The 19,253-nt window shown below is 36.4% G+C and overlaps 1 protein-coding gene across 1 annotated transcript in view; it reads right to left on the reverse strand.

Moving 5' to 3' along the window:
• ROCK1 (Rho-associated, coiled-coil containing protein kinase 1) overlaps positions 1 to 19,253 on the reverse strand; it is a 93,686-nt gene that overhangs the window by 38,019 nt on the left and 36,414 nt on the right. The window contains exons 3-13 of the mRNA XM_009886626.1: positions 17,784 to 17,884; positions 16,827 to 16,964; positions 15,434 to 15,609; positions 12,507 to 12,591; positions 10,537 to 10,681; positions 10,116 to 10,254; positions 9,130 to 9,221; positions 8,751 to 8,910; positions 6,009 to 6,075; positions 1,955 to 2,043; positions 304 to 352 (exon numbers count right to left, since the gene is read on the reverse strand). Coding sequence (XP_009884928.1) covers positions 304 to 352; positions 1,955 to 2,043; positions 6,009 to 6,075; positions 8,751 to 8,910; positions 9,130 to 9,221; positions 10,116 to 10,254; positions 10,537 to 10,681; positions 12,507 to 12,591; positions 15,434 to 15,609; positions 16,827 to 16,964; positions 17,784 to 17,884 — 1,241 coding nt within the window. The remainder of the gene's footprint in view (positions 1 to 303; positions 353 to 1,954; positions 2,044 to 6,008; positions 6,076 to 8,750; positions 8,911 to 9,129; positions 9,222 to 10,115; positions 10,255 to 10,536; positions 10,682 to 12,506; positions 12,592 to 15,433; positions 15,610 to 16,826; positions 16,965 to 17,783; positions 17,885 to 19,253) is intronic.

Consider the following 19,253-nt stretch of genomic DNA (forward strand, 5'->3'; position numbering starts at 1 on the left):
ACATGTACATTAATTTTTAGACTAACTGATTTTGATAAACTCCTGAGAAATTGCAATGAGCAAGACTAAGCAAAACATTTAGCAGAGACAGAATTCAGCATGAATTGCAGAAAGGAAGAGTTTTCGAAAATGTGTGCAAATAAAATTTTATCTCCCAATGCTATGTATTGAAATGTGATGGTTTGATCTCACATTTCAACTCAGAACAATATTTTTAGTCACAGAAGAACTATCTTAAATCATGAAAAATATTATCCACATTCTTTACCCAACTAAGAAGGCTTCAGTGAGGAAAAAATTTACCTCTTCATCCAGTTCTTTCATTATCTTGTCTAGCTTTATGTTTGAAGATCTAAAAATAAAACAAAATCATTTAATCATATTTGAGAAGGATACATTACGCATGCTGTTTTTCTAGTGAAATAATTTGGGAACATTACTAAAGTGAACATTTCTATTTTGGCTAATGCTATTTTGTAATAAACATTTGAAATTGAAGAAAACAATCATATATATATGAAATAATTTGTAAAATAAATTAAGAAGTACTTATCAACTTCACTGCAGATTATGTATTTAAAACTTTCGGTGCCACATTTCCCCCTTAATCTGCAAATGTAAAAACAGTGTATGTACAGAACAGATTATCATTTAAACTAGAATGCCCTGTTTAACTGCTAAAACTTCCTCTAGTTGTGAACTTTCCAAATATCTAAAATGGTTCATTAGTTCAACAGTAGCCAGTTCCCTAATATGGATAAAGATATTTGAATTATAATATTTGAAAGTCTCTCTGTTGAAGCAATGTATTAGAACATAGTACTACAGGGAGAGTGAGGTTAAGTGCATAGTAAAACCTCAGTTCAACTGACAATAACATTGACACATCCGTTGCATTTTTATAGCTAGCTATCCCTCTTCAAAGAGATAACAAAAAGGACCCAGACAATGTTACCTGACAGGTACAATGAAGAGCAGTTACAGCAATATATCCTATCTACTAACTGTGCAGTAAACAGTATGGCATCTCAGAAGACACACTGTTGTGCTCCGACAGCTTCAGTAGTACCTCAGGAAGAGTTACTAAATGTTTTTCAAGCAATAAACGTCCTGCTTGTGGAAAGCAATCAGAACATGTGAACAGTGAAGCTGCATTTAAGTGACAGTGTCACACAGTGTAAATTCCCACCAGACCATTTTGGCTACCAGTTCCCATATAAACAGCTTCTACAGCTACACACTGTTATCCTAATTCACAAGCCTAAATTCTTCCTATATACTACACCTAGCATGGCCTCCTGGCTTTATTTAGGCCTTCAGGAAAAGACTTCAAAAGGCGAAGCTAACTGAAGGGGAATTTGGTTTGTGTGAATCTGAGTAAAAATTTCTGTCTATTGGAAAAGAAGAATCCTAACTGTTTGTTCGTAAGTGTAGCTGCAAGAAATAGGCAAATGCTCATGTAGCTACTTCTTCAACATGGTAGACACAAGACTTCAGAAAGCAAATAGTTGTTCTTATCTATCAGTCACAGGAAAACAAAGGAATGTGTTTTTCCACCAAGTACTATTTAGAAACCAGACAGTTAATTTTAATAATCCAATATATGCTGTATATACAGTATTTTACATTTCTTAAAAAATCAGCGTGATCATTGTGTACCTCAGTCCAATAAAACATCTGAATTCAGGGATATCAGGTAAACTCAAACATTCAAGTGTTTAGAAAGAGTCTGTGTTACACGGGTGCCAATGAAAACAAAACATTTTCTTCATTCTATTGTCAAGAAAAACATTCAAATACTGTTTTAGAATGACTTAAACCTGTGCCTGGAACTCCCTTGGAGAACTACAGTACCATTCTTAATGTTATTGTGGTAATCCCTAAAGCAGTAATACAGAACTGAAGTGTCAGATGTATTTAAATTATGTAAACAATTAAAAGTTCAAAGTCTCACCTGCACTTTTGCTCCATTTCATCTTTCAACTGCATTTCATTATGTAGTTGTTCTTCCAAATCATAGATCATCTTCTGCATATTTTCCAGCTTTAAATATATATTTGTACATGAAAGAACATGCATTAAATTTAAAAACTTTAAAAAAGTATTTCAGAATATTCAGTGCTGCTTATGTTGTACTACAGCTTACTCACTTCTGTCTAAACACTAGATTTCTTTCACCTTATTAAAATGTGATCCCCGCCCCAAAATCTTAAAAAATTAATCAAACAACTTTATTATTACGCAGTTTTATCATTTGCACACATATAAAATTTTAGGGTTCTGAATAGTTGGGCCAAAATCACAAGGCTAAGCTAAGCCAAATCCTCCTTATTTTGAGTATCTTCAGGATCAGACTAAAGGTATTACTGCAAAAATATTAGAAAGCAAGTTAATCAGTCTCAAAATTTCTTTTTCTAGCATGAACCACCACATGTATTTTGCAACACATCTCCAAGGTCTCAACAAGTTCAGGAAGCAGAACCAGGCCTGTCAGTTACTAGCAATGAGGGGAAAAGGCTCTTAACATCTATTTAGTCAGAGATAATTTTTTACAGCTAGCACTGTACTAAGGTTTGAAAATAGTAACAAGCTTCAAATATTAATACAGAACATTACTATATAGCAGGTACTGTTTGCCAGCAAGGTAACTTCAGAAATTAATTCTTTTCATATACTCTCAAAATATCTACCTTCTACTGGATCTCTCGGCGTAATAATCCCACTTCAACATCAGCAAAATCCTCAATTAAAACAAGATGGTATCAACTTTGGGGAAGCTCATTAAGTCAAGCTCAGGCTGATTCACTCTTTTAAACCTTTTCACTGATCTTGTCAGGATTTCAGCCTTATTTAGCTTTCCCACATTTCCCTCAACACTCTTGGAATTGCACAGAGAATTACAGTCCTAACCTACTCTCTCTTCAAAGCAACATATTCAAGTGGTTCCAACCCTTTGCTTGCTTTTTCCTCGCTCTAACTTCAAGAACTCTGACAATTGCCTGACTCCTTTTGCACAATCGTCCCAGAAAAAGAAGCAACTGGAGAAAAACTACAACTGCTGAATAAGACTAAGAGGAGGAGTTTGGAGACATATTATAGCATGCTTTATCCATCTTAAATGAGAAAGTTATAGGTGAGCTTATTTTTGCCTGCTTCCAGGCAGGCGTTTTTCTTACTTCCTACTTTCAATCTGTTCGCCTTCCCACTGTAGTAGGAAATAAAGCATGGAGCACTCAGGTGTTCTCAAGAATTGGAGATCCTTTCTTATCTCCTCCTTTTTCTTTCTTCCACGATCTTAAGCTGCTCTGAAGTTTTCAGAGGAAGAATACAGACATGCCAACTCAGGACTAACCAGAAACAATGTATTTTATATATTCACCACTCTATTCTGTATATTAACTACTACCTATCACAAAGCCTTGAGAGAGCAAGGAAATACTGGAAGGAATAGACTTCTCAGCACTTACAGAACAGCTCTGGAAAACCAATTACTGGTGTGATACACAACATAACACCACGTGGATGAAACAACAGTGCAATCAAAAACCACAGAGATAGCCTCTAAATCTAAACTTTGAGGAAAAAGGAAGGAGGACCAGTACACACCACATTTATCTCCTTGGTATGAGCCACTGAGAAATAAAGCAAGAAGCAAGAACTATTTAAAGGCTAGCTCTCACTTTAGTAAAAAGGGACCACAGTTAATGCACAAAAATAAAGGATAAAGAAGTTTCAACATAATTGCTCTTCCATTTCTTGGTTACTTATTTTATAGCCCTTCCAGACAGGCTGCATAGAGGAACTAAATGGGACGGACAAGGAACAGGTCCAAAAAGACATCTGGCAACTGAGGCATTTCTGTACTGACTCTACTAGTTAGGACCTCTATTGCCTCCTCTTGCTTCTTTCTGTCTCTGGATACTTTTATAGTGCTGTATCCCAAGGGGCCTATCTAAGCTTGCTGAGCAATCTAATTAATTACATTAGTGCGAGACAACAGGCTTCCAGAGAAGTTTTGCACAATCTGATATCAATAGACTAAATAATACCTTAAGAAAATCCGGAGTTACAATTAACTCAGTATGAAAGCATTCCATTATGTTTTAGTTTGTTCTCGGTTTCCATTTTGAGTAGGAGGCAGGGGAGGAAAGGAATATGGAAAAGCCTGCCTACAGCAAAGAAGCCAAGAAAAATCCCTCTTAGAACTGCCATATATAGTGTGTATAGTGTGTCTGGTTCTGCACCCTGAACAATGAAGAAAAGAGAAGACCCAGTGCAAAAGAATCTCAGTCTCCTCTTTCTTAATACCTGGACTGTTTACAGGTGGTTATGGTAGCACTAAGCCAAAGTAAACAATCAGATCTTCAAAGAGGTTTGAAATTCAGTTAAAGGACACTGAATTCCACTTTTGTCCAACTTCATCGCCCAATTCTGTGAATTTTTACACACTTGCAAAACACAATGAATTTCCTGGAAATTTCTGGCACTCAGTCCCTCCCAGAAGGCACTCAGTACCATGCCAAAATGCAGCTAGACCAGGTAACATCTTGTGTTATATTTCCAGAACTAATTAATTTGCTAACCATGTGTCAACATTACCGTTTTCATTGCAGCATGTAATGAAAGAAAAACAGCTGAGAAAGAACTGTGGGGTAAAAATACCTTGTAGTAAAGACTTAACATTTATTGAAACCTCTCTATATCACTCCCATCCTTCCAGAGTTTCACCTCCTTAAACTGTTAAAATCACAAGACATTCAAATACACCTGACAATACAGACAGGACTCTTGAGGGTTCTTTAACTACAAGCAGGTGCCTGTATCCCACTAATTATCCCAAGTCCATTCGATAACTCTCTTCGAAGTCAACCAAAGGCCAGCACACAGCTTTAAGTATCTGCAAATATTTGAAAGTCTGGCTCTGTTTTTAATTTTACCATATCAACAGCCAAACGCTTATGAGGAAAACAAAATTTATGAGACACATTGGCATACATAAAGAAATCAAGACACTTCACTGTTTAATAAATTCAGTAAGCCCAATGAAGTACGTAATCAGTTCCCCTGCCCTTTACAAATTTTCACGGCATAATACCATATATCATTAAAACCTTTATATTGCAAGTTTAAGAGAAAGGGAACATGCATCAGTATCTGCTTCTCTTCTACTTTAAATGGAAAACAGAACAAAATACTAACAAAGTAAATCATAGCCAAAGCCAAGAAGATTTCTTCAGAATTAACTACCAGGTTTTGACAGTGTTTTCTTCTGGAAAGAATGTAATTTGTAAGATATCAAACCATTCTGAGGGAATAACTTGATTTACACCAGAACTTGCACAGAATGCAAGCAGGCCTTGTTTCCCACATCTCAGTGTACCTTCCTGGAAACCTGACTGCCAAGAAGCTTGGGAAGCAGTAACTGAAAGAATTCCTGAACATCTCTTCCTAGGTGAACTGCTGTATAAATGCAGATCCTCAGTGCCCCGATTCCCAATAGCTTGTGGGGCACCACTGAGAAGGAGCAGAATACCCAAGTTGGGTACGTTATCTGCCACCTCTCACTTAGCTCACAGGAACTCCAGCTCCAGTGTTAAACTGGCGAGTTGCTGGAAAGCCCAAGCTTCCCGTCACACTCACATCCAGACTCCATGATTGCCACAAAGCCAGCAGACACTTGGGATCGATACGGCACTCTAAAAATACTGCACAAAGACTTCCTTATTTCTGAAGACAAAAACTGTGAATCCAGTTCCACAAAAAGAGTATGCAGTTTCAGCTATTTTATGCCAATTCAGGAAACCCAACGTTATATGAAGAACTGAAATTCTGCTTTTCCAACAACTTTAATAGGCAAGCTGTATTAAACAGTTAAAAGTTATGCATTGATTTCCCATGTTCCAAGCACTGAAATAATCTGAGACATTTAGAACTCAAACAGTTGATTCCCACATACACAATAGATTTTGTACTAGAACCCAACAAAGATGAAAATCAGTGAGACATACCACACTTTTATCCACACTGGAGCTCGTTCTGTTATCGTTGGAATTTTCTGCAGAGACAGCTAAATACCTGTAACAACATTTAAGAAGTTTTAAGAGTTGTTTAAAAACAAGGTCATGAAAAAAACAGAATACAGGGATATTAAAACAACCCCCAGATTTCTTTTCTCAAAATTGTGGATAACCAAATCATAACATAATCCGTTTTTTTTTTTTCATTTCTGTATTTATTATACTTTAAGATTAAAGTACATTTAATTGAAAAACTCACAGAATTTATAGTAAAGGCTGAAGTAGAAAGCTGCGGTAGAAGACCTCCAGAAAAAAGGATTTCTGCCAAATACTAATACAAGCACTTTTTTTTTTTTAATAACCATTAAAAAAATCCTTGCTTTCCATGGTTACAACACTGTCATTGGCCTCCATCCCATAAATATTTACTCAGGCACTTATGCAGCAAGTAAAAGCAATGAAGCGAACTCTACAGAGATTGTGTAACTTCCAACAAAGTTACCAAAAGTTCCACACACAAAAAGTTTGCCCTGAAGCTAGTGTTCTTATTTTACGTAAGTGTTTTCTAAAAATACCACAAATTTCTACTTGTCATGATTCTGAAAAGTCAGGTAAATAAATACAAATTACTATCTGCAAATTCCTTTGGTATTTGGTGTGATATTCTTGGCCCAATAACAGATCTAGAGAGACGTAAAACGTCTCTAACTGCATCAGATTATGTGAGGAAAAAAATCTCCAACACACGAACTGAGAAAGATGGACACATCCTTTTTTTTATTTCACATGCATACTTTCACATATACAAAAACCTCTCCAAAAGATCAAGGAGGGTAAAAGCAAAGACATCTCCAATGCCTTGGTCAAATTAGTATCAAGACTGCTTTCAGACAACTAAATGACAAAGAGGAAACAGAACGGTTCCCTACAGAAAGGGGCTTCCTGCCTTGAGTAAAACAAGCCACCATATTTTGCACACCAGGGCTGCTGAGCAGTGAGAATGCGATATTTAAACAGCCACAGCACCAGCACCATCAGAATCCAGAAGAGAACACACAAGCCAGATAGGGCTGCAAAGTCTTCTCAGCTAGTACTTTGAAGTCTGTGTTATAGGTAAAGTTCAATAATAAACGACCATATTTCCTAGTTTACAATCAATGAGATTACAGCTGTAGAAATTCAATACTAAAAGATTGTACTACTTCCTTTAAAGACAGAAGTCACATCATTTTTCTAGATTTCCATTTCTTTAAACTCTCCAGCACACATGAATAAGATGAAACTTAAGGGGTGGGGGTGGGGTTGGGGGGTGATAAATGTGCAACTTTTTTCTAAATATGCATTTTTTTTTCATGTTTGAACTATTGCCAATTAAAAAATTGAATAAAAATTAGGATTACAGGTTTAGCAAATATGAATGGTTGCTTCAGACTTTTCAGGACTATCAGGCCAGCAAAATATTATGGGACAAAATTCAATTATAGGACAGTATTTTATTTGTAGTAAGCCTACAAAGTTATGACGGTATTTAGTAGCAGAGTTCAACAACAGCAAAACACAAACACTTAGTTCTCTAAATTCCTGATACTGTCCCCCAAGAAGGAAGAGGGGGAGAGAAGAAATTCTGTTATTAAGAAGCTTCTGTATGCTACTTCATCTTCTTGAAAATATATTCCAAAATCTTCCTGCAGGGCAAAAATTAAGACTTCTTAAAATTATAGACTATAATCAGTACAGTAGGAGAACTTCCCAAACTGCTGAACTCACACAAACCGTATGCAAAGCTTGTAAGTCCTTCTATGCCTTACTACGCAAAAAGCAACAACAAATCCAACTCTTTGCAGAGATGGAAAGAATTTCACCACAGGCTTGGAAAAGTGATTCCTCTTCTATCCAAAGACGAAAACCAGATTTATTTCCTTTAAGTCTTTCCTATCCAGAAATGCTATTGAAACTAATAGTTTCTATCTGACATGGTCTACTAGAAGTTTTAGCCTATTTTAAGCCTGACTGATACCCACCACAATTAAAAGCAGCTTTCAAAGTAAGAAAAAGTTGTTGAGATTTTTGAATGTAGATATAGCTATCCATAGTGCCTACAATAATAATGACTGCTAAAAGTATGAATTAATATAATTTTAACTGATGTAATTTGAAGTCTTCTAAGCAATAGTGTAAACTATAAAGCATCACAACCTCACTCTGCAGTGCATAACTACTTCGGGGGGAAAAAAAAAAAAAAGGAAAATTATGAAACAGGTAACAGGCAAGTAGAAAATATTTTATTTCTAGTAAGCCACGGTTTAATTTACCACATGCTAAAACACCGATGTAAAGTACGGAATCTTCATATAGAACTCAGTAACAGTAATTCACAGTAAAACAAAGTGACATTTGCATCCCCAATTCATGACTCTACGTATATAGTCCAGCGCTCTGCAGGCAGCTCTGCTTAGTAGTGGCAACAGTGGATTTTTCTTGCTTAGCTTCTGCAGCACCATATACAATATTCTTAAAGTAGAATAAAACATCCACAAATTCAGTGTGATATTTTAAGGTACTGATGACTAGCAGTAATGGTTATCATTATCGAAGTGTCAAAAGAGTATAATTTTTTGGGATTCTGAATCATTACTAAAAATCTGAAAAGGCTTGTATCAAACTACTGGTTGATAAGTGTCAGAACAGTGTCAACAAAAGAATACACCATTAGCTTGCTTTTTGCATACATACCGACGGTTGCTGTAGTACGTAAATCCTACAAAGGGAAGTTGGTTGCCCACAAATGCCTTTGGTATAGGAAATGTTTCTTCTTCTCCTTTGTCTTCTTCCAGATCATCAAAATTACTAGTGTCAATGTCACTACTTAAGTCAGGCACAACGGGTGCCACAGCTAGAAAAAAAGCAGAACAGTACGATAATGATCATTGTATTACTTAAGTGACACAATCAAGAATTTTTGGGGGGAATTTCTCTTTGTTGTCTAAGAAATCTCTTTCCTTGGTACAGAGTAAATAAAACTTTAAATTCCATGAAAAAAAAAAATGGCAGTCCTTTTGCTAACATAATACATAAGTAAGACAGCACTGTCTGAGAAAAACATTATACTTACTGTCTCTGAGAGTTTCCCAAGCCCATTGATCATTTTTGAAGAAGAGGTGTCGTTTAATTTCTTCTACACCATTTCGTCCTAGCCTCACTTCCCTGTTAAAGAGTGATTTGGTTAAGCTTGGAAGATTACATAAGTTATTCTGAAGGAAAGACCCATTCTAAGGCATAATCTAACAACAAAGACAAAAAATTACCTCTCAAACTAAGGTAAGAAATAGACATATCTCAAAGTTTTCATATGAAGATATCTATGGGACCACAGCAGCTACATTTCAGAACAAAGTCTGGTTTTAAGTCTGGTCCATAAGAAGTCCTGCTGTTACCGTTTCCACCATCAGAGACGAGCTAGGCAGCTGTCAAGCAGCAGCTAGGTTCTCCTTCTTCTAGGATTTCATGCTGCTGTTCGAATCCCATGCAGCCCAGCCAATGCAGCAGCCCCCCTCCTTTGTAGCATCCATTCTCAAGCAAGGGTTATGCTTATATTCAGAAGTAGTGTGGGTACAACAGGAGTGTACTCATAAAGTGAAACAGACTCAACATCCACATTTCAGATGGGCTTTCTTTGGGCTGACTCTACCCTGATCCTGAATGCCCACTAAGAGCTGGGAGTGCATTAGGGACACTCCTAAAATGCACCTTTTGCTTTAGCTTCATCCAAAAGGAATCCGTTTTGCATGCCCCTCACCACTGTGCAACGCAGACCAAGGTAACAGTAGCTGTTGCTATGAAGTAAGACTTCATACTCAAATCAAATTTATAAGGTACATGTACCCATAGTAGCAGCACTTCCCTTCCCCCAGTATATATGACACCGCCATAAAGAGCGGCAGTAACCATTGGTGACTCCTCTCCCAAATACTCACTTCCGTTGAACAATTTAGAAACCCACACAAAACAAATATATATATACACATATGTTCTTTCAACATGAGAAGAAATTTTCTTAACCAAGGCTTACTTTCATTTTGAGTAAAGTTTAAATCTTACCTATCAGTTAAAAAGGCACAAATAAGGTTTTTTGCCTCTTTAGAAATCTCATTGTCATCAGGGAAAGTAAGGGAGTTCTTATGGTTCATAATCTTACTGTATGTTCCAACCAAAGAATCTGCATAAAAAGGTGTATCACCTGCAAAAACAGCAATGCAAAAATTAAAAAGCAGATCAAAAGTATTGCACATTTTATTTATAATATTCAAACTACATATGCAACAATGTAAGCAACTAAGTGAACAAGAGACAAGGACAAATGTTTGAGAACTGTACCAGAATATGTCTAAAACATATTTTGTAAATACCACGGTCAGTAAACCACAGCTTACATTAGAAGAGTAATAAATTAAACAGTTAAGAACTACTACTTTTAACATATTTAAGTAATGCAGTCAATTCTGATTATCCTACTACTCACCTACAAGCATCTCATACAAAAAGACTCCAACTGACCACCAGTCGCATTCTCGCCCATAGTATCCATCACCACCCTGGGACTTCAATACTTCAGGAGATATGTAGTCTGGTGTTCCCACAGCTGTATCACATCGTACCATACCTTCCTAGAAAGAGGATGAAAACAGCAAGGCCCAAATATAAGATCCAAAATTGCAAGACATTTCCAAGTACACAGCCTAAGCAACATTAACAGATCAACATCAACTTTCATCAACAAACGTTCTTTTTTGAACGGGTATTTTAACATTTTTAAATTCTAAGCTACCAAGTCCAGAACAAAGCACTAGCTTTGTCAAACACAGTGAAAGTTACTTTAAAAACCTCAGTTAATATCCAAGAATAATCAGAATTGCATCTAGGCCCCATAAACACCGCATAGCCTCTCCTACTCATGCTAGTATGAATGTGTCATATCGTGACAGGATGTTCCATAAACAGGGAAATCTCCTCTGTTAGCATAAATGGGTCAACATCAGGGATTTTGCTAACAGGATCAGCTGAAGTGCAATTTTTTCACCTCCGACCCAATATACTTAATGCCAGGAAGACTAGATGTAGACAGGGCCTTGAAAATCTAAATGAACAGACTTCAAAAGAGGTAACAGGTGAGAAGAACATTTGACATTCCACATGCCCCTGAGAAAGGCCTGGCTGAACAGATCAGTCACACTGGAGCTGGCATCTAGAATGCTGAAGCTGTAACCATGTGCCCCTTTCCAGTGCCATTCGGGCACTTCTGAAGTAATCCTATGCCACCCCTAGAAATGGATCAGTAGAAAAACTTGCATAAAAATAAATAACTAAGTAAATATAACAAATATAAATTCAGCATCGCATATGCAGCAAATCCAGAATGCACTTAAATTAAGCTCCTATGCTGAGCAGTTTCTACCCCAGAGTAACCTTTCTCTTTCACAAGACTAGAGCAACCCAAGACTAGGCTCGACGACTCAGCTAGCTTTGCTTAGAACAGCACAAAACGTAAAGCGTTGTTGATGCAGGTTTACTTCTGTAATGCTAATATACAGAAAAGTTTCATAATATTTTTTATTTTCTTTTTTGGCACTTACAGCTTAAACGCTAGGATAATCTCTTTCTACATTTCAAAATTCCTCATTGTTAGGAACACAATCAGTCAATGATAAATATGGTTAAGTCAAAACAAAGCCAAATTTTGTGTCAGTTATTCCACTGAAGTGGACTGTTTGTGACTTCAGGAAACTCCTTGAATTTGTACACATCACCTGCACTTGGTTTTCATTGGTGCCTTGTATTGATGGCAAAGCAGCTAAATCCAGTGATATATTCAAAGCTCCCAGACTATATTGAGAAACAATGTACATATTACAGAGACTCTGTTAAGCGCCATGTATTTCAGATTGTTTTCGTCATATATATGTCGAGGCTGACACAAACCAATCAGAGTTTTTTGAAGGGAACAACAGCACTTCACAGTACGTGACCTCAGGATATATATTTAAAAATAATTCTATGATGTTCTTTAACCTGTTTCCTTCAGATTTGCCCTTTTGCTATGTCAGCATATGGCTAGTAAATACAATTGGAATTCAGCGACTTGTACATTACCTTTGATTCTTTCATTACTGACACACTATGTAAAAATAGTGTCACTTCTTTGCCTTAACTTTTGACAACCAAAGAATTAAAGAAATAATCTAGAGGAAATAGAGACAAAGGCTGACTTTCTCTAGGAAACAGTACACAAGTTGATACAGTCCCTACTTCAAGAACATTTCTACATTCTACCATTGCCATTGAATAGGATGCATTTAGAGAATAGTAATGGGAACAGAGTAGAACTTTCGACTCTTCTCATCTAGCTAAAAAGTTTTCAGTTATTTTCTTTTCACTTTGAAGTATGTTTTTCTTTCACAAACAGAAAAGTGAAATTAAAAAACATATGCTTACCTTGTTCATCTTCATACAAGTACCAAAATCTGCTAGCTTTAAATGACCAGCTTTATCTAGCAGCATATTATCAGGCTTCACATCTCTGAAAGGAGAAAAATATATGTTTAAAAGTAAATGAATCAATTTAACTTACGAAAACAACAGAAGTCAACTATTTTTCAGATGCAGCATTTCAAAGAAAAACACCAACATAAAAGCACCATTTCCTCCATTTTTTCCTGCTTTTTCCAAGTATCATGTCCAACACAGACTTCTAAACTACAACTTCTAAAAAAATTATAATGGATATGGGAATACAATCTTAAGTGACGAAATTTAATCTTAAACATCAAGTTCCAAAAAAACAGTCACTGAAGTACCTCTCCACTAGGAGAAACAGAGCTGCAGAAAAAAATCCATGCTGGTCCTGAGTTAGCTACCTCATACAGACCTTGAAAACACAGCTTTTTCTCTGTACCACCTCTATTTTAGGGGAACAAATGGATGTTGTTTTCAGAATTATATTAATGTGAACAAATATTTTTCCGTGGCTCAAAAGGAGCATGGCCTCATGCCCTTTTCCACAAAATGCTTCCCTTAAAGAAAAGAAGTTTTAATGAAGTAACTGCTGAAGTTCAGCACGTTTAATGTTATTAAATACACTGAAGCAAAATAAGGGTAGGAAGCAATTATCAAGAAAGCGTAACATGAATTTCAGGAGAAAGTTTGTTTCTGGGACCTCAAAGGAGAAGTCTGGCCATAACTGAAATGAAGTGCAGTGGAAACATATCAGTATACTCACAGAATAATTTTGGTTGAGAGGGATTTTAAGACCCTGATTCAACTGCCTGATCAAAGTACAGTTAACCAAGTTAGATTCAACTTCGAAGTTATATTAAGCAGCTCAGGGTCAAAGCCAGTCAAGTTTTTTTCAAGGATGGAGATCCTACAGCCTCTCTAGGATTGTCTTCCATTGTTTGACCACCCTCATAGTAAAAAAAAATTTCCTAATGAATAGATAGATATTCCCTTGCTGCAACTTGTTGCATCCGTTGCCTTTTATCTTTTCAGTGTGCAACTTCAAGTCTGGCTCCACCTTTTCTATAAGGTCCCACTGGGCAGCTGATGACTGAAGATTTCTGTCTCACGTGAACACTGTTCTGGTTGTGAACACTGTTCTGGTTGTGAACAAAAACATAGTGCTGACCCTAGTATCACCCTCTGAAGAATATCTGGTAGCTGACTGTTGGTTGGACATTGTACTTACGAGCAAAACCCTTCGTTCTACCTATTCAAGCCATATCTTTCCAATCTGGGTACATGAAAAACCTTGCTAAAGTCAAGACAAACATCACACACTGCTCTCCCCTCATCAGTGGAGCCCATCATCTCATCACAGAAGGCAACTGGGTTGGTAATGCATGCTTTACCCTTGGTAAATCCATGCAGGCTGTTCCAAATCACCTTCCCATTCATGGAAACAGTTTCCGGAGAACTTACTCCATATGACTCCCGAAGACTGCCCTTAGGCTGATCAGTCTGCAGTTCCCCTGATCCTGCCCCTCCTTGCCCTTCTCAGGGCAAGACGAATGTGCCATTTGCTTCTTTCCAGTCATCAGGAATCTCCCAATTGCCGCACCCTTTCAAAGGTGACAGAGAGCAGTATCATCAGGATACTGGCCAGCTTCCTCACAATACCTGGTACATCCCACTTGGTGCCTCGGACACGTTTATGCCCAGTTTGCATAACCAGGACTCAGCTTAATCTTCCTCTGCCACAGCGATGCTTCACTCTCCCAAGCTCTGCCACTAGGCACAGGGATCTGAGAGACTTGAAACCAGACCTTATCAACAAAGGCTGAGGCAAAGGCAGCAGCCTCAGCTGTTTCCATGTCCTCTGTCATGAGGTCCATGATCCGTTAAGCAGGGGGCCCACATTTTCATAAGTTTCCTTGTCATTCCTCAGATTTGAACAGACGAACACCAGTGGAAAACATATTAAAAAAAAAAAATCTGCTGGTGTCAAAAAAACCTAAATTTTCAGGAAGAAAACTGTCTATGCTACTGGCAACTTCTACTGCCTGGTTTCTAGAGGTTGCAATACACATGTACAAAAGGTTTGTTCAGCCAGACAATTTATTCATTAGATGTAGCATAGCTACATAATTAATGATGCTTTGCTTTTGCTTTTTTGCAAAAGCTTACGTGTTAACACTGATCTTCTAGCCAAATTGCAATTTGAAAATTTATATACGTCTTCCTCACACTCTTCCTGTATTTTCTGTTGAAAAAATTATTTTTCTGCTCCTAGTTAACACAATTGAAAGCTAACAACAGATAAAAATTCAACTATCAAAAGGAAAACTTCTCAATCTATCCAAGAAGTGACTACATTCCACTTTAGGGCAAGTACATAATACGAAACTAAGCCAAGTCCCTTTGCTCTGCACCTAAATTTTGCATCTTGCCCCTTACAAGAAAACATGTGGCTAGGACACTTTCCTCACACCATGCACAGATTCTTGTTCAATGGGTCACTGATGCCAGCTGAGGCTTCAAATGCAGAGCATAGAGTTAGTAATTCCTAACAGTGTATACTATTGTTATCAAATTCCCTAACCAGTTTTTTCTAACCAAAAGAAAAGAACTATTTGGGGGCAAACATGTTTCTACCACTTCAGTTTTTTATCCGTTGGTAAAGCGGGACAATTTTGTTACTCCTCAAACTGTGGAACATCAGCCTGCTGAAAACCTTTACTTCGTATCACCTTACACTTGAAGTTTCTGATGGCAAGAACCTTTGAAGCTGTAAGATGGAATAATTATGAAATAATAATGAAGTAGTAACATCATACATTTTAAAACTGCCTAAACAATTACCGAAGTCATTCTGGCAGCACCAGAAATAAAACAACGCTATGTAACAACACTTTTTTCTTTTTCACCTGTGTATAAAACCCATTGAGTGAATTGCATCTAATGCAAGTACAACTTCAGCAGTATAAAATCTTGCCCATTTCTCCGGAACATCATAGTTGCTCATTAAATTCACAAGGTCCCCACCAGGCATGTATTCCATCACCATGTAGAGGTAACGGTCATCTTGGAATGCATAAAATAACTGTAAAAAGCAAATAAAAATAAAAAAAGTCACTGAACGTTTCAGTTATCTTTAAACTTTTGCCTGGTGGAAATCAAAGGAATTTCTGCACAAAATGATTTACAGAATAACAGAATTGCTACAACTACTGCAGTAACTTTGCATCATCCAGCAGACCTTCTAGAAAGGAATTACTCTATAGATCAATTTCAGCCAGATCTTCTGTCCCTTTGTATTACAATGGAAGGAGTAGACTCACAGTTACAAATTAAGATTAGTGACTTCGGTGCAGTAAGTGTTGAGATAATTTCAAAAAATGCTTATTACATGAAAGGACAAAATGCCTTAGTCACTTAGTCACTGGGATGCTAGTTGACAAACATGTAAATATGAAACTACTGTACTGCAAACATCTGCCCAATTCTCCTTGTGCTATCACTAAGTATTTATTATTCTATTGTCAATGTATTTATTGTTTAGAAAGTGAACCTAAATTTTAAACAATTAAGTAAAAATATTTCCCTTACAGTTTTCAATGCTCTGTTCACCATGAGTAGTGCAAGAAGATTTAAGTTTCCTAACTTAGAACTTTTTGAAAATCATAAAAGTACTATTCTGGACAATCACTCCCAGACAGACAGCAAGGTAGTGACCTATTCGATCTAGGTAAATCTCGAATGATTTTGTTTAATTCTAAGCTAACAGAAGAATTTACATGCTTAATGGTAAGAACAGTTTAAATAAACAAGTGAACTTGTGCACAGACAATGCATGATGATTACTTCAGGCGTGCTCCTTATAAACTTCAAAGGCAGCAACGCCTCCCAAAAAATTGTCAGTGATAACACCGAAATGCAGAGAAAATAACCAGAGAAGGCGTAATTTGCAGTCAAATATACACACAGAAATTAGAATATACAGAAGCTGTGTCTTAAGCATATCTTTCTGGTATGCTGGACGCCTCAGAGAATTAATACAGAGCAGGCTCACCAATATATATCTGGCCAAGAGTTTTAATAATAAACAGAAGAGCTTATCTTGTAAATGTTATGACAAAATACCGTTTTGAAGCAAGTGCAGTATCTGCTGTCCTAATGCTATAGTGTATTTCCCTAACAGACCAATACAACCAAAAAGGGACTTTGAGAAGCTAAAAATGAAAACATGTCATTACAAGTCATGCAGTGTTGTAACGAAACTATTCTAAAATGACACTATTTTAAAGAGTATCACTATACCTGAACAACCCAGGGACTGTTAGCAAAAGCCATAATATCCCTTTCTTCCCAGAAAAATGCAGAATCTGATCTTTTTATCATCTCAAATTTGCTCAGCAGCTTCATTGCATACACTCGTCTTGATGATTTATGCCTTACCTATAAAGACAAGCATTGACATACAGAACACATTAGTTTGCCCCATTAACATATGAAGAACACCACTGAATATATTACTTTCCCTGCTTCACTATTTAACAAGTTTTATCCGATTCTTAACGTTTTTATAAAGAATTATATACTGTAGGTAGAATAATTACATCTGATAACATAAGCATTACTCGTAAAATAGTTGCTGGAACTATTCAACATAGAAGTCCATAAGCGTAACAGTCACTTCGTAATTTGTAGGTATTTGTCTTTAAAAGGACAAATATTGGCACCTGTTAAATACTATAAAGTTAAAACTACAAGCATTTTACAGAGTTCATTAGCTTAAAGGTATACTTGCTGCCATATTTCCAGTTTCTCCCACTAGTTCTCAATTAAATAAATCAGGATGAACAAGCCTGGTTGGCTAATCAATCACAGACAACACATATCACCTCTCATCTGCAAGAACTACGTCCACAAAAATCTGGTGCAGTTCCTGAACTGACAGAAATTCTTCTAGTCCTGAAGATTTGTTCAAGTGTCCATGTATACAGTGGCAACGGCTAATTTTCTTCATTATGAGGAATAGACATTCCATTTTATTTTAAGCATGACTACAATGCAGAACAAGTACTTGTGCGCTTTGGGAGTACTGAAATATAAGATTCTCAAAACCATTTCCATGGGATAAAAAGAAATAAAATTTCACTGAGCTAAAGGCTTTAATATCATAAGACTGCATCTTCTGAACACTGTATTCAGAAACAGACACATAAGCAAGTATTACAGAATACATTCAAATATAGAAACAGAAGCATAACTTACCAACTGAACCTCCCCAAATGCCCCTCTACCGATCACCTTCACCACTTCATAATCTTCAGCTTTCATGCGCAGATCTCTCATTTTATTTACTGTGTCTTTATCTACATAAAAGAAAATTCACATTTCACATATAATCAATTTAATTAAACCCATTCACCTCATTTCAATCTTCCACAGTTATTAGAAGTTACGCTGCTTAAAGAGAGGACTTCCTTTTGAACCTACCTTCCTACTGGAAACCTCTCTGCAGAAGGCATGACCTCATTCTCATTACCATAGTAACAAAAAACCTGACATAAACATAATGTAATGACTCTTCTGTACAATCAAATTACTAGAGATCTTAATTTGCAAATTTCTTTTAAAATAATTACCTGCAAAAAAAAAAAAAAATAGCTATGCAAAAATTTCATATCCAGCATGAACTTGACTGTAAGTTGATCAGTATAAAAAGATTCTTTCTGGATAAATACGCTACACATCTCAGAAAATATCATAAAGTACACATATGAGATGCTTGAAGAAACTATTTTAAAAAATCAAGCTTTCACTTTTCTGCACTTTTATTATTTCTAATACTCAAAAAAGTAGATTTTAATTTAAAACATGCGGTGGGAATCATTGCAATTATTTATATAAACCTGTCATTCTCTAAACTACAGTAATTTACAAACTCCCAGTGGGCAGATATTCTAATTCCAAATTTGGTCAAAGATTAAAACAGTCTATTTTAATCCATGTGGGTCAACACTGGCATGAGATTACATGGAAAAGCTCATGCTTCAGTATTTCTAAAAGCAAGGAACATCTACTAAAACAGATATGCTTTTAATAAAATAAATTATGAAACAATATTTTATTTTCAAAAATAATATTCTAGGCCTAAAAGCCAAGTTTAGAAAGACGTAAGGACAGGAGAAGAGAAAGGAGGAGAAATGTCATTTTTTAAGTTCATGTTTTAAAAAAATGATTAGGCAGACAACAGAAAATTACCATTAGATTTCTACCTACACTGGCCATTATCTAAAACAAAAGCAGCATATGTACAATTAAAATTCAGTAAGATTTTATTACCACGACAGGAACAAACATAGCTTTGTTTGAATAAACTCTGTGGCATTACCGTTTAATGTAAAGCCATCCCTTCACAATGCAGCATACCACTAGCCAATTTCAATAAATTATATTAAAATTACAAGTTCTGACAAATTATTTCACACAAGGATCAAAATACTCATTAACTTAAAAAAATAATGCATTGCCTTATTCGCCCTGGGGAAAACTGACCTGTAGTGGATGAGTAAGACTGCACGGAACTAAAATGGAGCAACTCTCACAACAATTTTCTCGTTACTGTTCTACTGCCTAGTAATCTCCCAACAGGAGCTGCATCACTTCTGAATGAAAAATCTTGACACTGGTGCAAAAGAAAGCTAGGCACAATATGAATGCTTTAAACGGTTTCCAATC

The sequence above is a fragment of the Charadrius vociferus genome, unplaced genomic scaffold, assembly GCF_000708025.1.
Source record: "Charadrius vociferus isolate BGI_N301 unplaced genomic scaffold, ASM70802v2 scaffold45, whole genome shotgun sequence".
NCBI lineage: Eukaryota > Metazoa > Chordata > Aves > Charadriiformes > Charadriidae > Charadrius > Charadrius vociferus.